The 24,497-nt window shown below is 38.2% G+C and overlaps 1 protein-coding gene across 7 annotated transcripts in view; it reads left to right on the top strand.

Annotated features, from left to right (window-relative positions):
• LOC114030082 (signal-induced proliferation-associated 1-like protein 1) overlaps positions 1-24,497 on the top strand; it is a 375,977-nt gene that overhangs the window by 318,564 nt on the left and 32,916 nt on the right. For 6 of the 7 annotated variants that reach the window (XM_027844744.1, XM_027844745.1, XM_027844746.1 and 3 more), the window contains 4 exons: positions 6,015-6,164; positions 15,359-15,483; positions 18,494-18,612; positions 20,309-20,751. In XM_027844744.1, the coding sequence (XP_027700545.1) occupies positions 6,015-6,164; positions 15,359-15,483; positions 18,494-18,612; positions 20,309-20,751 (837 nt within the window). The remainder of the gene's footprint in view (positions 1-6,014; positions 6,165-15,358; positions 15,484-18,493; positions 18,613-20,308; positions 20,752-24,497) is intronic. The other variant, XM_027844748.1, reaches the window with a different exon arrangement.

Below are 24,497 nucleotides of genomic sequence, written 5' to 3'. Positions count from 1 at the left end.
TCCTGGTTCTTTGTATTTGGAAGTTGGGCTCTCTATAATGTGGAATAAATATTTAGATAATTATAACATAAATCAGACTTGGACTTCGCAGAGATGAAATAGGCTTCTTTCTCTTGTTCAATATCTGCATCAGGTCATGTCAACAACCTTTTTCTTTAGAGGCGGGGTGGAGGTGGGGAAAGGTGTGTAATGTAATGATGCTGACTCCATTTTGGTTTCTGATGAAAGTTATTTAGGTGTGTGGAGGAGCTGAGAAAACCCTGGCTGCCAATTCTTGAGGTGACCTCAGGAAGTGCTAGTAGGTGTAGTGTAACTTTGACAATCAGTGGATATGCTACTGAAAATCAGCAACGTGCCATCTTGAGTAGAAGTGCCACAGATTGCTGTTATGTGGTCTGTCCCTCTAACTCCCTAAATTAAATGTGCATTTTTCCAGCTCTAAAATTTTGTCAGTGTCAAAATCAGAGCATTTTAAGAGATCAGACAATCAAAAATAGGGATTAGTGTTGGAACTTGGTACATGCTGCAGATCAGTAAAAGTATCATGATTATATTCTGTTAGTTGCTATTTATGTGTTCTTTGTATACGCAGATAGAAAACAAAGCCACTATTGAGTTTTATGAATGCAGAAAAGGAATGAATGCTGATCATCTAAAAAATGCCTTTTTTCCTCCCTTTGGGTTAACTCCAGTAACCAAGTGGAATTTTCTGAAGCACTTGCCAAATAAAATGAGCTACAGTAAAAGTCTAGAATTTGGCATTTTAGCTGGTTGTAGAGGGTTTGGGGTACTGGGAGCAGAGGGAGGATTCCTTTATTTATGTATGTATGTATGTTTTAAACTCAAAACACGTGGCAGGTGGAACTCTTGGAGCACTGCAATAGTATAAGCAGCCTATATTGGCTCACATGCTACCTTCCATATACCCACAGGAAGAGCTGTGTGTCACTTTATTAATTGTCCAAAGAGGGAGTGCAGTATCTGAATTGTCCTTCTGGTTGTTTATATTCAAACCACCCTACAAGTAACCCAGTTACTTTCTCTATATGGAATAGTCACAGTATTCCCACTTGCCATTAGAGAGCGCTCAGTCTGCAAACATTTCCTATTTCCCATCCACAGACTGGGTCCCATATAAAGCTATTTCTTTATGTGGTAGCACTGGCCAGGTTATGATTTTAATCTAGGATAATAAAATGAAATAATGACTCAAAATTACTAATATTTCTTAAATCTATGGCTTTTTATTCACCCAACATTTGGAATCTCCTTTCTCAGACAAAGGTAGTCAACATATAGTGGCCAAATGGTTTATTTAATATCACAAAAATACAAATACATTTTGCTTCTCTTCCCTGGGATGTCTCGTCTCCTACTCATTATCTAAAACCTCCTCCCTCTTACACTTCCAACTTTTCTTTTGGGGTGTTAGAACAAGAGCCCCAAGTTATTTACTCCCCATTAATCGATGGGAAAGATCAAAGAAATGAATTGTATTTCTGAGATACCTTATGTTTGGGACTATGAGCAAGAGAAAATGGAGAGTGCATGAAACTAAATCATTCTTCTCACGTCAGTAACTGTAAGATGTCACAGTTTCATCTGAGTATCTTTTAAAAGGTTGAATCTGCATCATCTCTGTATTGTTGGACTCAGGTAGTTTGCAACACTGGCAGTTAGCATCTTGGAACTGCTCCTCTCTCCAGCATGGCAGACTGGAACTATTCTATCAAGGGCAAAGAAAATAAGGAACTCTAGACTCTTTTAACTTCCCAGTATCTCACTAATCTCTTCCTCCTGTTGGAATTTTAGAAGCCTCCTTGACCCCTAAGAGATGAGCCCCAGTTTGCTACTTAAAATCACCTGCTAATAGCTTGAATACTCTGGACTTGATTGGTGTTTGTGGGCATGATTGAGCCCTAAGTGCCACCTTTCTCTTGTCACCAGCAACAGACTTACTCTGATGTATCTCACATATTAAAAGTCACTTTGGCACAGCCTAAGGTTGTGTAGGTTTTTTCCTCATATGCCTTTTATAGAGTGATTGGAACAAAATGGTTGCTTATGTTTCATATCCAACATGGCAGAACACTCCACATTTCCAATATTTTTCATCTCCTCTCCATGAACTTTTAATCTAAGTGGGACGTACCCATAAGCAGCTGATAAGGACAACAGGCTTAAAGAGGGAGGAGTTCTGGGGTGTCTCCTACCACTGGCTCCCCTGTTTCCTATCAACTCTGCCTCCTTCTGTCAAGTGCATCTTTCTCTCTTGTTTCCATCCAGGCCACAGTTACGACAGTAGATAGTTATGTGTCTATAGCTGATATTCTTTCATAAAACTGTTGTGACCTCTTGATCCCTTGTCTTTTCAAGTGAAATGTTTTTGTTTAAAGATCTAGTTTTCATCAAGCAGTCTCTAGTCTCTTACTTTTCTATCTGGACAACCAATAGAGCCCTCTTATTTTTGCCTCTGGGGATAATTCACAAAGAGAGGTTCTGGAGTTAGCTGAAGTTGAATTTTCCTCTATGTGACCTTTCCTTACACACACTGTCCATTCTGCAAACATCTTTACTTCACTATTTCTAGCAACTGCTCATAATTCAGGTGTTTCTTGTTTCCCATTTATGCCAGTCCTGTCTGACTATATCACAAAGTCAGAGACCTTTTCCCCTTTTTTGTGCTGAATAATATTACTGAATTTTGCAAATATCTCCTCTGTGTCCTGGGCACTCTCATAGTTACTCTAGCTTTCAAAAACATTCTAAATACAAAATTTCATAGGGTAAATGGAAAGTAACCTTAGAGGAGAAGGTGGTAGCAGCTGAGTAGGGGGTGGGGCCAGACTTGAGCTGAGTTTTGAAAGAAGCTAGGGATTTTAGGAGGCGTAGAGGAGACGATGGAGCATTCTCTATGGGGGATAGTTAGTGCAAAGGTACAGATATGAGAGATGAAGCCATATGAGATATAGCAAGTAGGTCAGTATGGCTGCACTATAGTTTTCATGGAAGAGTAAAAAGACTAGAAAAGTAGGAAGTGACCAGGTTGCAAACAACTCGAAATGCCAAACAAATGAATTTATATTTGATCCTAGAGTAATAGGGTGCCACTGGAGTATACCGAATAGGGAGAGGACCTACCCTTTAGGAAAATCACTTTGCTGTCTGGAAGGTGGACTGGAGTGGGAAGAGATTCAAGGCAAATACACCAGTTATGAGGTTGTTGAGATGGTCCAGGTGATAGATGATGAGGACTTTAACTAGTGAAGTGACAATGTGGAAAGGAAAGAAGGAAACATATTCAAGAAATGCTGTGGAGGTAAAAACAACAAAGACTCGGTATATGATTAAATGTATGGGTTCCAGGAGAATGAGAAGCCAAAAATGACTAGAACTATAGCGGTGCCCTCAACAGTAATGGGGAAGTTTCCAAGAAGAGTATATTTTGTAGTAAAGATAACTAATAATGTTATGGACATATTGAGTCTGAGATACTTAGGGGACATGTAGTTGAAATGTCTGATAGACACTTGTTTACTTGGGAATAGCACTTAGGGGAGACTAGGACTGGACGTATGGATCTGGGACTGATCAGCTTAGAGATTATTGAACCCTTGGGAACTGATGAGATCACGAAGTGTGATAGTACCGACAGAAATAAGATTACTCACGGTCCCACGGCTAGGAGGCATAGGAGTTGGGATTCACATTGATCTGAGTGCGGCATTCCCTGCGTTGTCATACTGCTTCTCGCATATAACAAAAGCCACATTCATAGAGCGCTGTGACACTAAACAGAGTGTTGGTATGCACATTTCTTCCTTTGATCCTCAATATGATCCCGTGTGGTAGATGGGACATGTACCATTATCCCCATTTTAGAGGTGAAGAAACTGACTCAAGTGGAGTGATTTGTGCAAGTTCCAATAGAGAAAATGTATTTTAAATGCCTTTTTAAATTTTACCTTATGAATTTATATTTTTACCTTTCAACCTTTCAGGTATTTTATTCAGATTCTTATTCTTTGCTTTCTCCTCCAACAAATAAATTGTTGGCCTCTACTTTTTTTTTTCCCTATGAAAGGATTTCCTCAGTTTCTTGTGATGTTTCCTTCACGCCACAATTCCCAGCTGTGAAACCCCTTGAAGGGAACCAAGTTGGGTATTAGTTTTGCCACAGATTTAGCTGACTCCAGAAATTTGATTTAAGATATCAAATACCTTTATATTCAGAAAATGTCGTCTAAAATAGTTTACGTTTCAGTGAAAGTCTGTGCTGGAAAAGAGAGAATCAGCTTAGCAGAGTGGATAGAGTGCTGGAGTTGGATTCAGGTTGTAATGTTGACAGTTTCTAACTTGTGACCACATAGAGGCAGTTACTTAGCCTTTCTTGGCCTCACTTCTTCACCTGTAAAATAAGGCAGATGGACTAGAATGCTTCTAAGGTGCCATCGAACTTTAAATCTGTCATTTTATTATTCTATGAAAAATAACAAGATTTTTATGGACATGTCAAAATACTGTTTTAAAGGTTTTGTTTTATTTTTTAAAACACACAAAAGTTGTTATTAACTAAATCAGTCTTTTTTTTTTTCCTTCCAAGGGCGGTAAGTATAGAATACTTTCTAAAGTCTGAAACTCTAGGTCTAGAATGCATCACAAAGGAAAATGTTTCTTCAGATTAATCAGTAAGCATCAATTATAGTATTTGACAGGTGCACGGCTGAAGACTATGGGATGGGAAACTTACTAATGCATAAAGATCTGATCCCTTCTCTTGCAACAAAGCCATGCTTTTTGTCTCGAAATCCAGGAAACAAGTTATGATGTTCTCAACTCAAGAAGAAGTACTTTAAATGAATATTTGCACACATGCATGTAGCCACATGCAAATTATTAAAGTCCTGACAAGCTGTAATGATTTGCTTTTGTCGTTCAGTCTTTTCAATCATGTGCAACTCTTCATGACCCCATTTGGGGTTTCTTGTCAGAGATGCTGGAGTGGTTTGGTGTTTTCTTCTCTAGTTCGTTTTACAGATGAGGAAATGGAAGCAAATATGGTTAAGTGACTAAATCCAGGGTCACACAGCTAGTGAATGTCTGAGCCCAAACTTGAGCTGAGGTCTTTCTGCCTCCGGGCCCAGTGCTCTATCCACTGAGCCACCTACCTGACCGGTTATGATGATTATGTGTGTGTTATTGTTGACTTTTTGATAGCTGCTTTTTAATGTACCAGACTTATGAATGATAGAAATTGAGTAGATAATCCAAATTTTCGGTAACAAAGATTAGGTGACAAAGAGGACCTTGCAAACACTAGTGTCACTGGTTAAATTATGCAAGGGAAAGGAATAAGCATTTTTACAGCACCCTTCTTTGTCCCAGCACCATGTTAAAGGCTTTTTTTTTTTTTTTTTTACAATATTATCTCATTTAATCCTCACAACAACCCTGGGAGTTAGGTGCTATTATTATCCCTATTTTACAGTGGAAGAAACTGAGGCAGCCTGAAGTTAAGTGACTCATGCAAGGTCACAAAGCTAATAAGTGTCTGAGGCTAAATTTGACCTCAGGTTTTCCTGCCTCTAGGCTTAGCTGTGGTAAAGAACTGCTTCTTTCAGAAGAACTAATGTGAAAAATTGCATTTTGTTTCATGATACTTGGGTGCAATACTGTTATGTACTTGAAGATTATAAAAGCAATCAAACCAATTTATTTCTAGAAATTTTTAAATATGCCCATGTTTTCCTGGGTTTTTTTGTTTGTTTGTTTTGTTTTTTGTTGTTTTTCATTTTCTACTTGAATGCCCTCTCCTCAATGCAATTTGCCAGCTATTTCCCCCAGGAGGGGGTTTGTAAAGGACATTTTTTATTCTCCTGCCTTCATTTTTCACTGCCCACATGAAAACCCAGTCACTGCTGATATGGCAGTTCATGTAACATCATATCTCATGCATTACCTTGGGATATTCTCTTTTGAGTTGTTGACTTTATATTTTTGGTTTGCATACACAGGTTGTCTCCTGGTTCTGACATCTATGTGACAGTTTCATCCATTGCTTTAGCGAGATCACAGCAATGTCGTAATTCCCCTAGTAACCTGTCTTCATCTAGTGAGACTGGCTCTGGTGGGGGCACTTACAGACAAAAATCCATGCCTGAAGGGTAGGTATGCTGTTTGCACCATTTTATCCATCGACTGACCAGCATTTATTAAGTGCCTACTATATGCCAGACACTGTGCTAGATGCAGGGAATGCAAATAGAAAGAATGAACCAATCCCTGCTCTAAAGAGGCTTATATTCTGATGGAGGAAGACAAGTAAAGTAAATACAGAATAAACATGAAATTAATTAGGGAGTAATTAAGGAGGAAGGGCATTAACAATTGGAAGATATCAGGAATAAAAACATACAAAATGGTGCTTGAGTTGCATCTTGAGGGAAGAAAGGCTCTCTGTGAGACAGAGGCACGGAGAAAGGGCGTTGAAGGCACTGAGAATGAACAGTACAAAGGCACCCGAGCCAGAGATGGACTGCTGGCAGGTAGGAACCGAAAGAAGGCCACTCTGGCTCGAGTGGCAGTCATGTACAACGTGCTAGAAAGGTGATGACCAAGTAATGAAAGTCTTAAAAAGCTAAATGGAATAGTTTATACTTTATCTGTGAGATAACTGAGACTCATCAGAACTTAGATTCTCCTGACTCCAGGCCCAAGATTTCATCAGGGGGTGCTCTTTCCTTCATCCCTGGATACAACCCTTCAGAACCTTAATAGACATAAATTATGGCTCAAAAAAATTCTTCACCTTATGGACAACCAATTCTTCTCTATACCATACTAAAAGTTCTATCTGCTAAGACTCAACAGCATGTATATTCATTCCACTGTTATATCCTTCAGCAACCTAGTGTTATCACTACATCACAATGAGGCAATTAAAATAAGACTTTAGCGGGATGTGTGTGTGTGTGTGTGTAGACATACACATATATGCATGCACACATGCATACATGAAGAACTAAATGAAAAATATGGTTCATATTTCAAAAAGGGAAATACTTTGATGTCTGCTTAACACCTCTTCTTGAGAAGTTTACCCTTCAAGAGTCTATACCATAGACTCTGGGAATGCTGAGTTATCACATGGGTTGAACTTCATCTACTTCATTAAATCAATTAATTTCATATTTCTTTTTTTTAAATTTTTGTTCATTTTTTTTGTTTTCAACATTTATTTCCACAAGATTTTGAGTTCCAAATTTTCACCCGATCTTGCCCCTCCCCCCACCCCAAGATGGCATGCATTCTGAATACCCCTTCCCCTAGTCTGCCTTCCCTTCTGTCTCTCCCCCCCTTCTCTTATCCCCTTCCCCTTCAGTTTTCCTGTAGGGCAGGATGGATTTCTGTACCCCATTTCCTGTATTTCTTATTTCCCAGTTCCATGTGAAAACATTTTTTTTAAACATGTGTTTTTAAAACTTTGGGTTCCAAATTTTCTCCCTTCCTCCCTCCCCACCCACCCTCATTGATAAGGCAAGCAACTAAATATAGGTTATATATGTGCAGTTATGTAAAACACTTCCATAGTAGACATGCTGTGAAAAACTAACTCTATTTCCCTTAATCCTATCCCGCCCACCCATTTATTCTGTTCTTTCTTTTGACCCTGTCCCTCCTCAGAAGTATTTGCTTCTGATTACTCCCTTTCCCAATCTTCCCTCCTCTCTATCATTCCCCTACTCTCTTGTCCCCTTCTCCCCCTGTTTTCCTGTAGGGTAAGATAGATTTCCACACCCAATTGAGTGTATATATTATTCCCACCTTAAGTCAAATCCTTTGAGAATAAGATTCACTCATCCCCTCTCACCTTCCCCCGTTTCCCCTCCAATGTAAGAGCCTTTTCTTTTCTGTTTTGTTTTGGATTTTTTGTGGGATAATTTACCCCATTCTCCCTCTCCCTTTCTCCTTCTCCTAGTATATACCTCTCTCACCCCTTAATTTTATTCTCCAGATATGACCCCTTCATTTTCAACTCACCCTGTACCCTCTATCTATCTATCTATATCTATATATACGTACATATAATTTTTTCCTCCTCCAGCTACCCTAATACTGACAAAGGTCTCATGAGTTACAAATATCATCTTTCCATGCAGGCATGTAAACAGTTCAACCTTAATAAGTCTCTTAGGATTTTCTCTTTCCTGTTTACCTCTTCATGTTCCACTCGAGTCTTGTATTTGAAAATCAAATTTTCTGTTCAACTCTGGTCTTTTCATCAAGAATACTTGAAAGTCCTCTATTTCACTGAATGACCATTTTTTCCCCCACAGGATTATACTCAGTTTTGCTGGGTAGGTGATTCGTGGTTGTAATCGTATTTCCTTTGCTCTCTGGAATATTATATTCCATGCCCTGCGGTCCCTTAATGTAGAAGTTGCTAAATCTTGTGTTATCCTGATTGTGTTTCCACAATACTTGAATTGTTTCTTTCTGGCTGCTTGCAATATCTTCTCCTCGACCTGGGAATTCTGGATTTTGGCTACAATATTCCTAGGAGTTTTCCTTTGGGGATCTCTTTCAGGAGGAGATCGGTGGATTCTTTCAATTTCTATTTTGCCCTCTGGTTCTAAAATATCAGGACAGTTTTCCTTGATAATTTCTTGAAAGATGATGTCTAGGCTCTTTTTTTGATCATGGCTTTCAGATAGTCCAATAATTTTTAAATTCTCTCTCCTAGATCTATTTTCCAGGTCAGTTGTTTTTCCAATGAGGTATTTCACATTGTTTTCTAATTTTTCATTCTTTTGGATATGTTTTATAGTGTCGTGATTTCTCATAAAGTCACTAGCTTCCAATTGCTCTATTCTAATTTTTAAGGAAGTATTTTCTTCAGTAATCTTTTGGACTTCCTTTTCCATCTATCCAATTTTGTTTTTTAGGGCATTCTTCTCCTCATTGGCTTTTTGGACCTCTTTTGCCATTTGGGTTAGGCTATTTTTTAAGGTGTTATTTTCTTCAGTATTTTTTTGGGTCTCCTTTTGCAAGCTGTTGTTGTTTTTCATGATTTTCTTGCATCACTCTCAGTTTTTCCTCTACTTCTCTTACTTGCTTCTCAAAATCCCTTTTGAGCTCTTCCAAGACCTGGGACTGATTTGTATTTTTCTTGGAGGCTTTGATGTAGGAGCTTTGGCTTTGTTGTCTTCTTCTGGTTGTATGTTTTGATCTTCTTTGTCACCAAAGTAAGATAAGATAGTCTGACTCTTTTTGCACTGCTTACTCATGATCCTGGCCAATTACTTGAGTTTTAAACTCTTTGTTAAGGTAAAAGTCTGCTTCCAACGTGAAGAGTATACTGTCCCAAGCTTCAGGGGTTTGTACAGCTATTTTCAGAGGTCCTTCTAGGGACCTGTAAATTTTCAGTTCTTCCAAGGTGGTATGATAAGAGGCGAGGTGTTTTCTCTCCCCCACCACAACAAGCTGCACCGTACCAGCGTTCCTCCTCACCCCAGGACCACCCCTCAGAACTGTGACCCAAATCCAAGCACCAGTAAAGCAAGAGATTCCTGCCTCAGCACTGGCAAAGAGAACCCTGCAATCCCCCTCTGATCAGTCACTTGATTCCCCCTCAGTCTGTGGGCCGGAAGCTCAGGAAAAAGTGGCCCTGGGCCGCGCTCGAGACTTGAGGCTGAGACCTAGCTCCTCTCTCACCTCAGTCACAGACTTTTCCCTCTGACCTTCTAAGTTGTCTTTGGTGTTCGTGGGTTGAGAAGTCTGGAAACTGCCACAGCTGCCCAAGATTCAGCCCTCTGAGGCCTGCTCCAGGGTCTCTGCGGCCTGCGTGCCCATGCCGAGCTGCACTCCTCTCCCCGCCTGGCTCAATATGCCTTTCTGATCAACTATCCAGGCTATCTTTGGCTGGAAATTTGTTTCACTCTGTCTTTTTGCGGGTTCTGCTGCTTTAGAATTTGTTTAGAGCCATTTTTTATAGGTATTTGGAGGGCTTTGGGAGAGATCTCAAGACAGTGACTGTTTTCCCTCTGCCATCTTGGCTCTGCCCCAAGACCTCTGCCACATTTCTTCATAGCGTTAACTTCTTTGGTGGATTTAGTAGAACTACTCTCATTGCTTGCAATGTGTATTATTGTGGAAGTAGATAAAGGCTATTCACATCCCAGACATTGACTGGCTCTTTTCAAATGTTGAAAGTTTTCTGTAACCTTTCCCTGACATCTTTCTTCCTTCTTGAAACCACTGAGCCACCTGAAAGCCATTGTTTGCCTTTGGGTAAGACTCATAAAGTAAAACACTTAAGCACATGGCAATTTTCAAGGATGTGAAAAAAGAAATAAATTGGAATCTCTGAAGCTGGGAAAGTAATTAACAGCAGCAACATTACATGACATATACTAAAGTATCTTTTGCCTAAGGAAAGAAGTAAAAGATAATTATCAAAGAGTTTTTGCTATGATTTCCCTTTTGGAGATATAACTTGAGAACTTACACCATGTGAAACATGTATAGAAGCTGAAGTTTCTGTTCCCCCAAAATTCCTTTCTTAAGTACATTTTTACTATGTGAATGTGTTTCTTTGGTAATTTTGTTGACATTTCGCAAGAAGTCAGAAACTGAGCACAAGAACTAAAGCTTCCAACGCTATTTACTTGGAACCATTCTTCACAAACCATTATAGATTGTACCTTCGCCCTTCTCAGAATGCCTGAAATGAATGCTTTTTTATTAACATGAGAATAAGAAACATTTTAGCTCTTTTCAAGAGATTTTATAGAATTAGTAGTAGTGAAACAATATGATATACATTAGTGAACATTTTCTATTTTAGTTGTGGGGTAAGGCCTGGCACTCTGTTTTTACTGCTCTAGGTATCTCCCAGGAAAGGAAACTCCTTCTTCCAATGCAAATTGGTACCTTCTCTGCATATTGAGCATTGCCTAGAGCTCTGAGATTCAGTGACTTGCCCAATATTACTTAGCCAAGATATCAGTGTTGCTTCAAGGCTGGCTGTCTCATTACTAACACCAAGCTCTGTCCATGCTCCCTTCTATTTTAATTGTTTGGTTTAAAATGGCCTGGTTAGTCTTTAAAAACAAAAAGCTAATTGCAGCTTAATTGTTAAAATGATTATTAACATAAATGAACATGAAAGCAGGGTGCTTTCTGTGAACTGTGACCGAGTTCAGCAATTAATCAACTGCATTATATGGCCCCCAGTTCTAAAATCTACAGAACAATGATCCCATTTCAGTGAATGTTACAAATAGTAAGGTTCAAATGAAAAGCAATATGGTACATTGACTGGAAGGCTGGCCTTGGAGTCAGGCCTGGGTTCCGGTTCTGCCTTTGACATACTGTTTGTTCTTATGCAAGTCATTTACCTCTCCTTGTCTCAAGAAGCCCTCTGGCTATAAATAACAGTGCATCAACAGAAGGAGCTTCCATTCTGGTGCAATCATATGAAATCTATATGATTACAGTTTGTTAAAAGAATTTCTTATCTATTTGATTCAGCATTTAATCTCCAAACCAACTATATTGATAACATTTTTTTCTCCCTTCAAAATAGTATCTCTGTATTTTATGACATAATAGACATTAGTTCCCTTGTTGGAACTAACTAATATAAGGCCAGAGACCTAAGCTTGATTCCTATTTAAGCCAGATAATTTTGGGAATTTTGAAGGTACAAGAGACCTTAGCGATAACTAAACCTTCTCCCTCCATTTCTGAACTCAGGGATGTTCAGTGACTTGCCCAAAGTCAAATCAGTTGCAGAATCTGAGTAGGAAGGTGTCTCAGAGACCATCTAGCCCAGCTGCAATACAGTGGTCACCTAATTGCTACTGAGCAGGAGGAACCACAAACTTCACAGGCAGCCCATTTCACTTGGAGATAGCCCTAATTCTTAGAAAGTTTTTCTTTATATCAAGTCTAACTTTCTTCCACTTCAAATGCTGCCTGTTCTTTTAAGTTATTTTACTTCTACAGTTTCATAATCCTTATAATTGCTCTCTGATCTTCAGCTGGTAATATTGGTAGAGGCAAAAAAGAATCGTGACCTGTGTCAGGAGATTGGAGTATAGAGGAGAGGCACTCAGAGAAGAGAGGGCAATGGGAACACTGAATGTAGAGCTTTATAGGAACCATCACCACTACTATGAAAACAACCAAAAGTGCATACAAACTAGGATCAATATCCCCAAATGGGATAATCCAGTAAATATCTAGCACATTAAGAATGAGAAGACTCATTTTTTTACCTTCTGACTCTCCTGATCCACCTTTCAGTCCCATATTTTTAACAGGGATGTATTATATGATTCTTTTAGCTCTTCAGAGAATAGTGGTATATTAATACAAAATCAAATTTGAATGTGTTTATTAAAATAATATTTAGAGATAACTACTCTTTTTGCTTAGCATGCTATTTAAAACAGTATAGGGCAGGGTTCTTAACTTGGGGTTCATTAATTTTTTTGATAACTATATCTCAATTGAGTTCCTTTGCAGTTCTGTGCACAGAGTGTCCTAAAAGTCTAGGAGTTTTATTTTACAAATTTAAAATTATTATTCTGAAAATGCATCCATATACTTCATCAGACCACTAAAAGAGTTCATGACACAAAAGAGCTTAAGAACCCCTGTAGGAGACAAGAGAATCTATATCTAGATTTAGATTCTTTAAATCTACAATTTTCATGAACAATCTTGTACTAGTAGAATTCATGAAATGCCATTGAAAAGTAAAAAGAAAATTATGCTATGTTTAACTCATTCTTCTTTGGGGGACAAAATTTACATTTTGAATCAAGTTACATATGAAAATTTGAATCAGTTAACCAGTGAAAAATTAAATTATCTTCATTTGTTACTTAAAATGTAAATTTTGAATACTGCCTAATGTCAATATAGTTGACAGTTTCATAGCTAGATGTGTCTTGTTCAAGGAGGTGGTAGCAAAACAGTCTATGTATTGAATCCTTTGTTGTCATGAACACTTTTCTTAAACTTGCAGAAGACTGAGTTTTTGGATCAAATGTAAGTTGCCACATTATCTGTTGTACCTAGTGTGGTATAATAGGAAAGTTCAAATCCTTCCTCTGCCGCTTACTACCTATATGATCCCAAGGTAGGACATTCAACTTGTCTGGGCCTGTTTCATCATTTGTAAAAAGCAGTTAAACTGGAAGAGGAGTTCTTCTTTGGTCATGTACATCTTTGGCAGCCCGGAGAAGCCTGTGTTTAGAATAATGTCTAATCAACAAGTATTTAATAAGTGACTACTTAGCACAACTGGGCACCATACTACTCACTCGATAGAGAAAGAGGCAAAAAATGGTCCCTTGCTCCTTAAGGAGCTCACAGTCTAATGAAGAAGAGAACGTACAAACAACTATGAGCACACAAGATGTAGACAGGATAAAATGGAGCCAGGCATGGAGGAAAGGCACTGTTATTAAGGAGGATGAGGAAAGGCTTCTTGTGGGGGGGTGGGGGAGGAATTTTAATTGAGAACTTAAAAAAAAAAGTCAGGACAGCTAGGCAATGGAGATAAGCAGGGAGAGAATTCTCTGAAAATGTCCACAATCAGGAGATGGAGTGTCTTGTGCAAATGAAAGCAGCCAGGGTATCTGCATCATATAGAATATATGGAGAGGAGTAAGTTGTTAGAAGACTGTGAAAAAGTAATGTTCTTAATGCATAAAATTAAGTATAGAGGATTATAAATGAAACCAATTATATTGAAAACGATTATCAAAAACCATTTTAAAAAAATTCATAAACCCCACAGTAAGCACTTCTGGGCTAGAAAATCCCCAAAGTCCCTTCTGGTCCTAAATCTGTGATGGTGGGAACCATATTGTAAATGTGCTATCCTTTGTAAGAAAATGTTGAGCGGGCAAAAGTTCTGATGCTACATGCTCCGTTGAAGATTCTTTTTGCATAAAAAACAATTAGTGGATTCATAGGGTGTTTTTGTGCTTTTCTCATCTAGATTTCTCATTTGTTTTAAAGGAGATGGACTTCTTTCATTAAAGTCAGTCAAATACAAGTAAATCTGTACATTTCCACAAACACGTTTGGATTTTATATTCTTCTATTTCATAGGTTTCTTTTCTTTTCTTTTTCTGAGGCAATTGGAGTTAAGTGACTTGCCCAGGGTCACACAGCTAGTGTTAAGTGTTTGGTCTAAGGCCGGATTTGAACTCAGGTCCTCCTGACTTCAGGGCCGGTGCCCTATCCACTGCACCACCTAGCTGCCCCTCTTCTGTTTCATAGGAAAGATTAAAGCTTATTTGAGAGTTTGCTCTGTTGCTATTTTAATAGAAGAATAAAGTTTTATTTGAACTATGTGATTATCTTTAACATGCTAAAAACTCAGCAGTACCTTAATTCATTAATTTACCAATTATTATTACCTGATAGGTACATTTGCTCTAATATATAATGAGTTATAGGTAGAAAACCTGCCCAGGTACAAATAGACTTAAACCATAATGTAATTAGGAGAACATTTCTTTTAAGTTCTGGATTTAAGCATACATTGGCTTTAAACACTTCTTCCTATCCTGTTTTAAATGGCATACTTACCTTTTTAGGAATCACTTAAGTCAATTTAAAACAAATAAAAATGACAACATATGTTGAAAGAAGGGCATTATTAAACGTAATTTAGTAACCTAAATATTAGGTTACCTCTGACCTGAGCTAAGCATCCATTAGAAGGTAAAGGATGATGATGATGATGATGATGATGATGATGATGATGACGATAATGATAACTAGCATTTATAAAGCACTTTAAGGTTTGCATAGCACTTTGTTTAATTTATTTATTTGATCCACACAACCCAGTTGGGTATGTGCTATTATCATCCTCATTTTTACATTTGAGAATACTGATGCTGAAAGGAGATAAGTGGCTTTCCCAGGGTTACACAGTAAGTGTCCCTGGGCAGGAGCCAAACTTAGGTCTTCCTGACTTGAAATCCAACACTTTATCCGCTGTGCCTCTTAACTGCCTATATTTCGGGTATTCGGTCTTTCATAATTTTATTTTGATGGTTTTGAATAGCAGACCTAACCAGTTATTTAACTTTTATCTTTTAGCTCATATTAGAGGTCATGGTCATAAATGGTTACTGTCTATTGGCCATGATACCAGCATGTCATACTTACATACACATAGGGCAGTAGTCTAACATACGTAGCTATATATATGTTTTACATGTGTAATTCCATTTTTCTCACATTCTTAGGTGTCACATCATGACCACCTTTTCTTTATGTATAATGTTAGTGAAATTTTTGCTTCTGTTCTGGGGAATTATCCTAGGTTTGGGATGAGCCGAAGATCCCCAGCCTCCATTGACCGGCAGAACACTCAGACGGACATCAGTGGCAGTGGGAAAGCCACACCCAGCTGGCAGAGAAGTGAGGAGAGCATTGCTGACCAGATGGGTAGGTCATTCATTTCTACAGAAAGAAAATTATTTTCACCACAAGGTGAAAGTCATCAAAGGTGACTAGCGTCCAGGAGATGACTTTAAAAAATGAAATAAAAGCTCTGTATATCTTTAAATGGAAGTCTAACTTATTAATAAAAGTGAATTAGAATCAGGGCCCTGGTTGACTGCCCCCGACACTCTTCCTAGAAAGCAATGAGTAAAACACAAAGGATTTTAAGACTGTCTTGCTTGAGGCCTCTGTTCTTAGGACACACAGACAGACTAGTAAATTATCAGCATCTTCAGTACCAAGAATGTACCTGAACCACCAACATGTATGTAAGCTACCTCTCCTCTTCTCCTCATTTTGCTTTAGTTTTTGCTTAGTTTATTTAATATTTCCTTGTGTACCTTTCCAAAAGGTGCTATATATGTCATATATATGCATTGGAACTGTAGGTTTTCTTTTTAATTTTTAAAAAATCTTAGTACAAAATGGAAAAAAAAAATCCAGAGAAGATTTAAATCATTAAATAAACCTGTAACTTGATTAGACACTTTTTCTATCATTGTATATATTTTCATTGTTCTCTGTAATTAAGCTGTTGACTAAGAAAATGTGATAGTAGCATAAAACAGCTGGGTACAACAACTTTGCATCATTAAGCTCTTCTGTGGAATTTTCAGCATGTTGTTCCTTCCCTTCTCTACATTGTAGTTGCTTTGCAGTGACATAATGACACAAGTTGGTACCGGTGAGATTGTGCCACAAATGTATTTTATTTATTTTATTATTATTTTTACCCCACCAAGTGTTTCTGTGAAGTTGTTTCACCAGAACTGGCATGGATCTGGGCTGCTAGATTATCCTTTCCCATCTCCATCAACAAAAATGACAGTCACCATCAAAATGGGATGCTAAGGAAATTTCAAGACTAAAAAAAGCTTAACTTTGTAAGCTGAAGACTCATAATTTTATCTTTACTCAAAAAGCAGCTCTTGTTACTATTCTATATTTGATTACTGTCCTCACATAATTGTGTTAACCGATAATGGAGGATGGGATGGGGGTGTGGGGGAAGAATTTTTCACAAAGACAGGAGTTTGTGAAGTGAAATGTAATTCTCAGGTTCTGAAGATATGCTTTATTCTAGTAACTTCAGAAACTCAATGTGCTATGCCTTGTTATTGAAGCCATCTGTCGTTTTCCGCTCTCTCCCCCACCCCCATTTTTGTCCCTTTTTAAGATGAAAAAACCTTAGACTGTACAGATCTGTAGTTCTCCTTTTCACTGAGTTTAATCACATATGTTTTGATACTGTTATGATGGCAACAATACATGTGAAGCTGATCTCTTGTTCAGCCTTATTTTTGTAGCTTCTGGAGGGTATGTTCAGGCTTTGAGCGAAGTTACTGGCAGACCAGTCACTTTTGTGCCACAGAAGCATAGTTTCTACATATACAAAGTCAAGGCAGGGTGGAAGTAAGGAAGGGAATATGGAGCATGTGTCTTGAAACTAAGAAAGATCATGATGAGATTCCTCGTGGAATTTCTCATATTTATTCTTTCACATAAACTTAGATTTGGTCTTTTTTCCTTGTGTCCCTTTTAATTCAATGCCTAGCTTTACTTGATACGTCAGACCTTAAAGTTAATGCTGATGAATGATATTGGTAATCTGTTTATTTCTTTAGTAAACTGCATTTTCATGCACTTTTTAGGAATTTATCCTAATGTCTATAAGAAAAAGCATTCTTCACTGTAGTTTGAGGGGATATATACAAGTGAAATCTTCTCTTCATTCCAAAACTCAAGGTTTTCTTTGGGCCTGCAACTTAAAAGAGAGATCTCTGAGAGATATTCTGTTCTTGGCATACAAGCAGTCACCTGTCATACCCAAAGGGAGCATAGGGACTTAATAAGTAGAAGTGATAATAGGAAGGGTTCAGAAGTAATAGCTACATAATGAAATGTATTTTTCCCTCATATGTACTTAGGTATAGCTATAGTCAATTATGGGCCCAATTTTGCAAGAACAACATTCTCTAACAACCCATGTTTCACTAATTCATAATATCTAGGAAACTTTCCTATTGGCCTCACCTTTCTCTATATGTGAATATGTGCTACTGAGAAAGCTACAGAGGGCTGTAAACACCTCTCGCCAGTCTTAACAACAGAGAGAAGGTGTTCATTCTTGCTTGGCTGGATCCATCCATATGGTAGGGTTTTGGTTTTTTTTGGGTAACAGTTTTTAGGTCAATCGTCTTTTAGAAATGGTTAAGAGCAGTAAAGAGAGTAGATTGCAAAATGCCTTAATCCTTAAGGAAAAGTTCTGTATTATTTGTACCATTTTATGGCAAAAGAGAATACTGATAAACAATTGATCTTTTACCTTTGGAACCCCACTTTAATACCAACTTGGAGTTCAAAAGGAAGCCAATGTTTGAAGTAAACTAGTTGCTATGTGTCTTTTCTGTTGTGCCTAGCTTACAGTTATAGAGGACCTCAGGATTTCAATTCTTTTGTCCTCGAGCAGCATGAATATACAGGTAAAATATTTCCAAAGTACCATGGTAAGTAATATGTAACTGCATCCATGCCTGTCCAGGTAATGTAGTTCAAGCTAGGTTAGCCAAATGTCACAATTAATTTCATAAATCCAACCCATATGTTCTAAATATTCCCCAAACTAAAAGTGGATTACAGACTTTGCCCTGTTGCTCATGGCCTTTTTTCTTTTTTTTTTCTTTCTTTTTCTTTTTTCTTTTTTGGTTTGGTGGTACTTGGCTATGCTACTGTGTCCAATGTGACACACTGTCACCAGCTGCAAGCTTTATCCATCAACCACTCAGTTTCTGACATGCTGTCTATCATGTCAGCTCTCAGTAAGCTTAATTGCTGAAGTTCCAAGTTTGCTGATCAGTGAACTGAGAGATGCAATGCCAAGCCGTCTTCATTTGTTACCCATGTTCTTGCTTTTATCTCGTGCTTGTACCTAATATCATGTGTTATATTCCAGAGCCAACATGCCACCTCCCAGCTGTATCAAAGGTGTTGCCATCTTTCCGAGAGAGTCCTAGTGGGAGATTAATGCGGCAGGATCCTGTGGTTCACTTGTCACCAAACAAACAAGGGCATGTAAGTTAACTTAAGAAGCAATAAAAGTCCTTGAAAGGTTTTACTTCCTAACCAGGGATATTTTTATATAACTCAGAGACTTAATAACTTTCAGAAATGTTATTGCAGAATCAGCTCAAGATAGGATTTCTTTGTTGGGATGTAAAAGAGGCATCAGAGCAGGCCTCTGTTACCTTTTCAATGTTCTAAAGCCTAAGTGAAGTCTAACAGTAAATGTATTCATGGAAATACATTCCAGCCAGTTGAATAGGTGATGTAGGCTCTGGCATTTAGAATAAACAAAGGATCTGTGGGAATGTTGATTACTCTACAGTTAAATATTCATTAAGAATTCATATATTTAAAGTTGTTAATTCCCGAAGTTTTAGCTTTTGAGATTTGCAAAGAGGTCTCCTATTAAAAAAAATTATTCCAGTTATATTCTTACTCCCATAGGTCTTAGAACAAGATGCAGTTTCATACATTTTCATATTTTAGTGGGAACTCAGCCCACATTGTTAGTAATCAACATTTGTGAAATACCCGAAATGTTCGAAGTATTTTGGAAAGTTCTTTAAGAAGGATAGTCACTTCTTCATTATTTGAATGTGAGTTCTGTCTGAGTAGTTAATCTCTCACGTCCAGTTTATGAACTTTGTACAGTGGAAAGAGCTCTGAATTTGGAGTCAGTAGGCCTGTGTTCAAATCCTAGCTTTACCATTGTCAGAGCTGCTGAAAGGAGAAGCAGTTACCAGTTATTTACATTTTAGTCTGAATTGATTTCAGTTTCTTTTCATAAAAGCACATCACCCTGGAGGAAAAATATGTATTAGAGATATGTATGGTGATTTAAATCCCCACCAATTCTCTCCGGGAGATAGACCTGTCCCTTAATGAGAATGTTTAAACAAAGTTGAAATGCCTTCCCCGTGACATCAGCCAGGTGAAGAATGTATTGTATCCTCTTTAAACAAATATAATGTATACATGTTTCCTTCTCTCCCCAGCCTACTTTTCCTCTCCACCAAAAAGCAGAAACCTGTCTTAATTGAAACACTTTTAATTGCATGTGTATTTTGAATCTCATTTCTTCTTTCTCCTTTTCTCTAGATAATGAATTAAATGATTTTCTATGGATTCTAGAAAATGCCCCTTTTAAACAACATAGCCATTGCCTAGGACATGCTTCTATGAGTAAAAATCATCAAATGGGAAGGTGTCACTCCCAGGAAAGTGCTTCCTAAATATGGGGGAGTTGGGGGATGATGGAAAGTGAAATTTATTTGGGAGTCAGTCGTACATCTGTTCTATTCTTCAGGTTACTATGAGTAATCAGGCCTTCTGGAATAATGAATTCTTCCAAATGACAAGTCCTTTAGAAATGGCATCCCCTTTCTATTTTTAAGATTAAATGAGGTGCTTAAGACTTTTTAAAGACACGCTTTCTTTTTATGTGAACTCTTAACAAGTAAGGGAAAATGTTCTTAAAAAAGACACGCACACACACCATATTTTGTCGTGGGTCCTTTTAAATAGCTGGAATTGTGGGGGTCTTTTGAGGTACCATCTCTCCAGCTTTGATTTGCCAGTATCCTTGATCCATCAAGATCGCCTCGATCCATCGAGAACTTATAAAATAGACTTCCAATCATGCCTTGTTCCTTTACCTATGTTTTCCTTGTAGACACGAAGTAAAAACCTGACTTTATCTTTTCAGTCTGATAGTCATTATTCAAGCCACTCCAGCAGCAATACCCTCTCCAGCAATGCATCGAGTGCGCACAGTGATGAGAAGTGGTATGAAGGCGATCGCACCGAGTCGGAGCTCAATAGCTTCAACTATCTTCAAGGCACCTCTGCAGATAGCGGCATAGACACCACGTCATATGGCCCCAGCCATGGCAGTACAGCGTCTCTGGGGGCTGCTACGTCATCGCCACGCTCAGGACCTGGAAAGGAAAAGGTGGCACCGCTGTGGCATAGCTCCAGTGAAGTTGTCTCCATGGCAGACAGGACCTTAGAAAAAGAGAGTCACGGAGTGGACCGGAAGACAGAGTCGTCACTGAGCCTGGATATCCACAGCAAGAGCCAGCCCACCTCTAATCCTTTAACAAGGGAGAACAGTACTTTTAGTATTAATGACGCTGCTTCTCACACAAGGTAACAATCCTCTCTAGATGCCATGTCATTTCCAATCCTCCATCTAGGATCTCCTTCTTCCATCCCATAGTCTACCAAATATTCAAAAAAGTTGAAGGAAGCCACCTATTTTATGCATCTCAGCAGAGTACTAAAAGAAGCATTCAATGTAGTAAAGTGCATTTAATGCCTTGTCTATCATAAAATACTTGATCAGTAGTCCTATAATCGTAATACATTTTAAAACTGGAGGATTCTTACATGTCTATCCTTTATAAAATTGTATTTGAAATTATGTTTTTTTTTCTTTCCTAATGTGCTCGTTATTTCAAGCTACTGGGCAGTTTTAAAGGATCACAGAGAAAAGGCAGTAATTTTGCATATCATTTGATAATAGATAATGCAAAACAGAATAGTCTCTTATTTGCAAACCTTTTCAGGGAAAAAAATCCACAAGGTTTTAAACGGAAGGGGTGATGTTATACAAAATGATTTCATAGTAGTTTTTTCAGCCTCAAAGATGGAGGAGGGATCGAACAGGAAAGATTAAGTAATTTAGAGGGTGTGGGGGTGGGGGTGTAAACACACACACACACATACGCACACATGAAGGGCAGCATGTTGTAATGGATAGAGATACAGCCTCAGCCAGGAAAACTTGGATTCAAATCTCCCCTCAGACACAAGTCACCTACCCTCTCAGTGTCTTCAGGCATTGAGATTATGAATTCCAGATTATAAATCCCAGAGGAGAGTTTTATCCCTGAGGGTTCCCCACACTAATGAAATCATAGATCCAGACCGGGCAGGAAAAAACACACAAAAAATACAAAACAACTCAGTATAAATGTCCATATACACACTTCTCAGAGTAAAACAGTCTACATTCCCTAATAAAATTGGAGAGTGCTCAGCTGGGCAAAACAGGTGTCACTTTTCTTGTCCTCCTTTGGCTTTCATCCAGAAACCAAAGCTTAAGACTTTACCCATTATTTTAAGTTATCCATTCTGTCAGTCTCTTTGTAAAACTGTTCATCTTAGTACTGGTTTCTCTTTTTCACTCTTCACTTTCCTTTAAAAAAAAACACAATTTTTGTTTTCACATCACTTCCATTTCCCACTTAATATATAAATTTCCGTCTTTTCATTCCCTCCCAGAGAGCCTTCCTTTATAGTAAAGTTGAAGAAAGGAATAGAATTCTCCAAAACTAACATTAGAAAATTGAAGTGCGTTGTTACACACCTGTGGTTCCCTCCTTCTTCAGAGAAGCGAGGTGACCACCCTGTGCTTTCATTCTGTAGTCAAGTTCTTTTCTCAACTCTCATATCATCTTCTATCCTCATGAAGAGAAAGAGCTTACTAAGGGAGGCCTAGTCATGTTCTGTCTGGTATTAAGTGAAAGCTATCTGTGACCGTTCCTTCACTAGACTCACCGGGTAAGTCTAATCATTTGCTTTTCATTTGGACCGGTACAGCAGTAATTGCTTTCTCTGTCTTCTCAGTAGAACCATAGATTTAGAAGTGGAAGGGGCCTTAGCAATAGGTTTCTAGATCTGTGGCTGAAGGGACTTGAGAGACCATCTACTCTGACTCACTCGTTTTCCAAATGACCCTTACTGACCCAGGCAGTAAGGGTCAGAGGTGGAGGCACCTGGTAATTAGGTTATTTTCTCTGTAGTTCCGAAGGTTATTCCCATCCTCTGTTTCTTTGGTTTTCTCTTAAATTTTTTGTCTTAAAGCACTGCACTTTTTTTTTTCAAGAATTGTGTTACATTTTGGAGATAGGGCTGTGTTCCAAATTTTCAGGACTTTTTCCTAATTTAAATTCCATAATGTGTGATGAATTAAGAAGCAGAATAGCGTAGTGGATAATGGTCTGGCCTCGACACCTATGGACTTTGTGACTCTAGGCAAGTCATTTAACTTCTTCTTGCCCCAGGCAGTTCTCTGTGACCATAAGTTACATAGCAGGTGCCCAACTGCATTGGTAAATGAAATGCCTTATACTCGTGAGATCAAGTCAAGATTTGAATGAAATCAGCATAGGATGAGGCTGAATACAGCTACCTCTTTGTACCCAAAACACAACATCAGGATTGGGCCATTCAGTGTTGAATGAATTGCGTCTATAAACCTACTCCAGGATGTATCCCACTGAAAAGATATACCTTGCCTTTTATTTTGATTGGATGCCTGGATGGTGCTAAATTCACCATATATTATCTAACATTCTGCTTTCTATTAGCTGTATAGAGATAAGTTTTAAAATTTGAAGTACCTTTTAACACATTAAAAATGAAAATGTTTTGAAGAATAAAGATTATGTAAGTCTTTAGGGTACAAGGGGGACAATGACAAGGCCTGGTCCCTCACCCCTGACACCCTAACTGATGTGTTGAATAACATTAGTTTTAGGACTTTGATAACTTAAATGCTTAGTGATTTGGGTGGGTTGATATAAGGGAAAAGATCTGTAGAATGAGAGATTTAACAGCTATTCTCTGCTAGGAGAAAAGAACTTGGTAACCAAATGAACGTTGCAGGAATAGCTAAAATCACTGTAAATTAGAGTGTTTGTGTCCTCAGAAGACAGGAACAATAATTAATGTGGAGATCACTTGACAATGCATGAAAGAGCTTGTACCTGAGAATCGGTGACAAAAAGCAAATTATAGTGATTAAATTCTGCAGCAGTATTTCTGGCTGGGCTCTGTTCCTTTCCACTATCCCTATTGATGATACTACAGGTTTCTTGTGGCATCCCATGAGAACTGCATTAAAGTAGGTTGGTAATTACATGGTATTTGTTATTTCTGAGTGTCATTAAGAGAAGCCATAAGCACTAATAACTTCCCAGAATTATTTTTTTAAGTCAGCCTATTGATTCTCATAAACTTTTTTAGCTAGATAAAAGTCATGTTATTTGTGGGTGTTTGGTTTTGTTGCAGCTTTTTTTTTAAACCATTTTCAGTGAAATGTAGGACTGTAATACCCAATGGTATTGTTCAACTTCGTTGGCTATCTCATTTTCGGATTTTAATATATAAGTTCTTCAAAATGATGATTAATGGTCAGGATAAAAGATCTCTAAAAGGTCTCTTAAGGTGTGGCTCCTTTCTGTTATTCCTTGGTTAACTAGTCCTTCTTTGAGCTCTGACCTTGCCTGCAGCATGCTGCTTTTCTATGTTGACAAAAGGCTTTCACAATCAGTGTTAAATAACCCTAGTCCTACTGAGCAATGCCAAGGACAGCCACCTGAGCAAACTGAGAAGAGTGCTCTGTCCTCCCACTCCCCCTGCCCACAACTGTTGGGCACTGTATTATACTGATCAAACATTATAACCTCTGGCTTGCCCTTTTTGTTGTTTAGCCAAGAAGAAAACCCTAGAAAAAGAATTCAGAAACTTTTTGCAGTCTTTCTCCAATCTATTGTCCCCTTAGGTTTCCCAGACCCTGCTTATGTCCTTTGCCTTCAGGTCAACTGAACAATTTTTTTTGATTGAACTCTTTTTGGGGGGGGGGGTGCTGCTGCTGCCCTCATGGAGTGCTGACACTAAGCATTACCTCCACAATCCTTCCACCTTTCTCACTAGCCTGAACTCCAAATTCCGGAGGCAGTTCTCCAATGCTACCTACCACCAATCTTCCTAATCTTGATAGGATCTCATTGTGTACTATTTTATTTTCAAAATCATTGACTATGTCTAGAGTAGTATAAAAGTATTACACATGTATATGTAATATATGTTATGTATGTGTGTGTATC

The sequence above is a fragment of the Vombatus ursinus genome, unplaced genomic scaffold, assembly GCF_900497805.2.
Source record: "Vombatus ursinus unplaced genomic scaffold, bare-nosed wombat genome assembly UNPS02014945.1, whole genome shotgun sequence".
Classification (NCBI taxonomy): domain Eukaryota; kingdom Metazoa; phylum Chordata; class Mammalia; order Diprotodontia; family Vombatidae; genus Vombatus; species Vombatus ursinus.
Note: the sequence above shows the minus strand (reverse complement) of the source record. Positions and strands in the feature narration are given on the sequence as shown.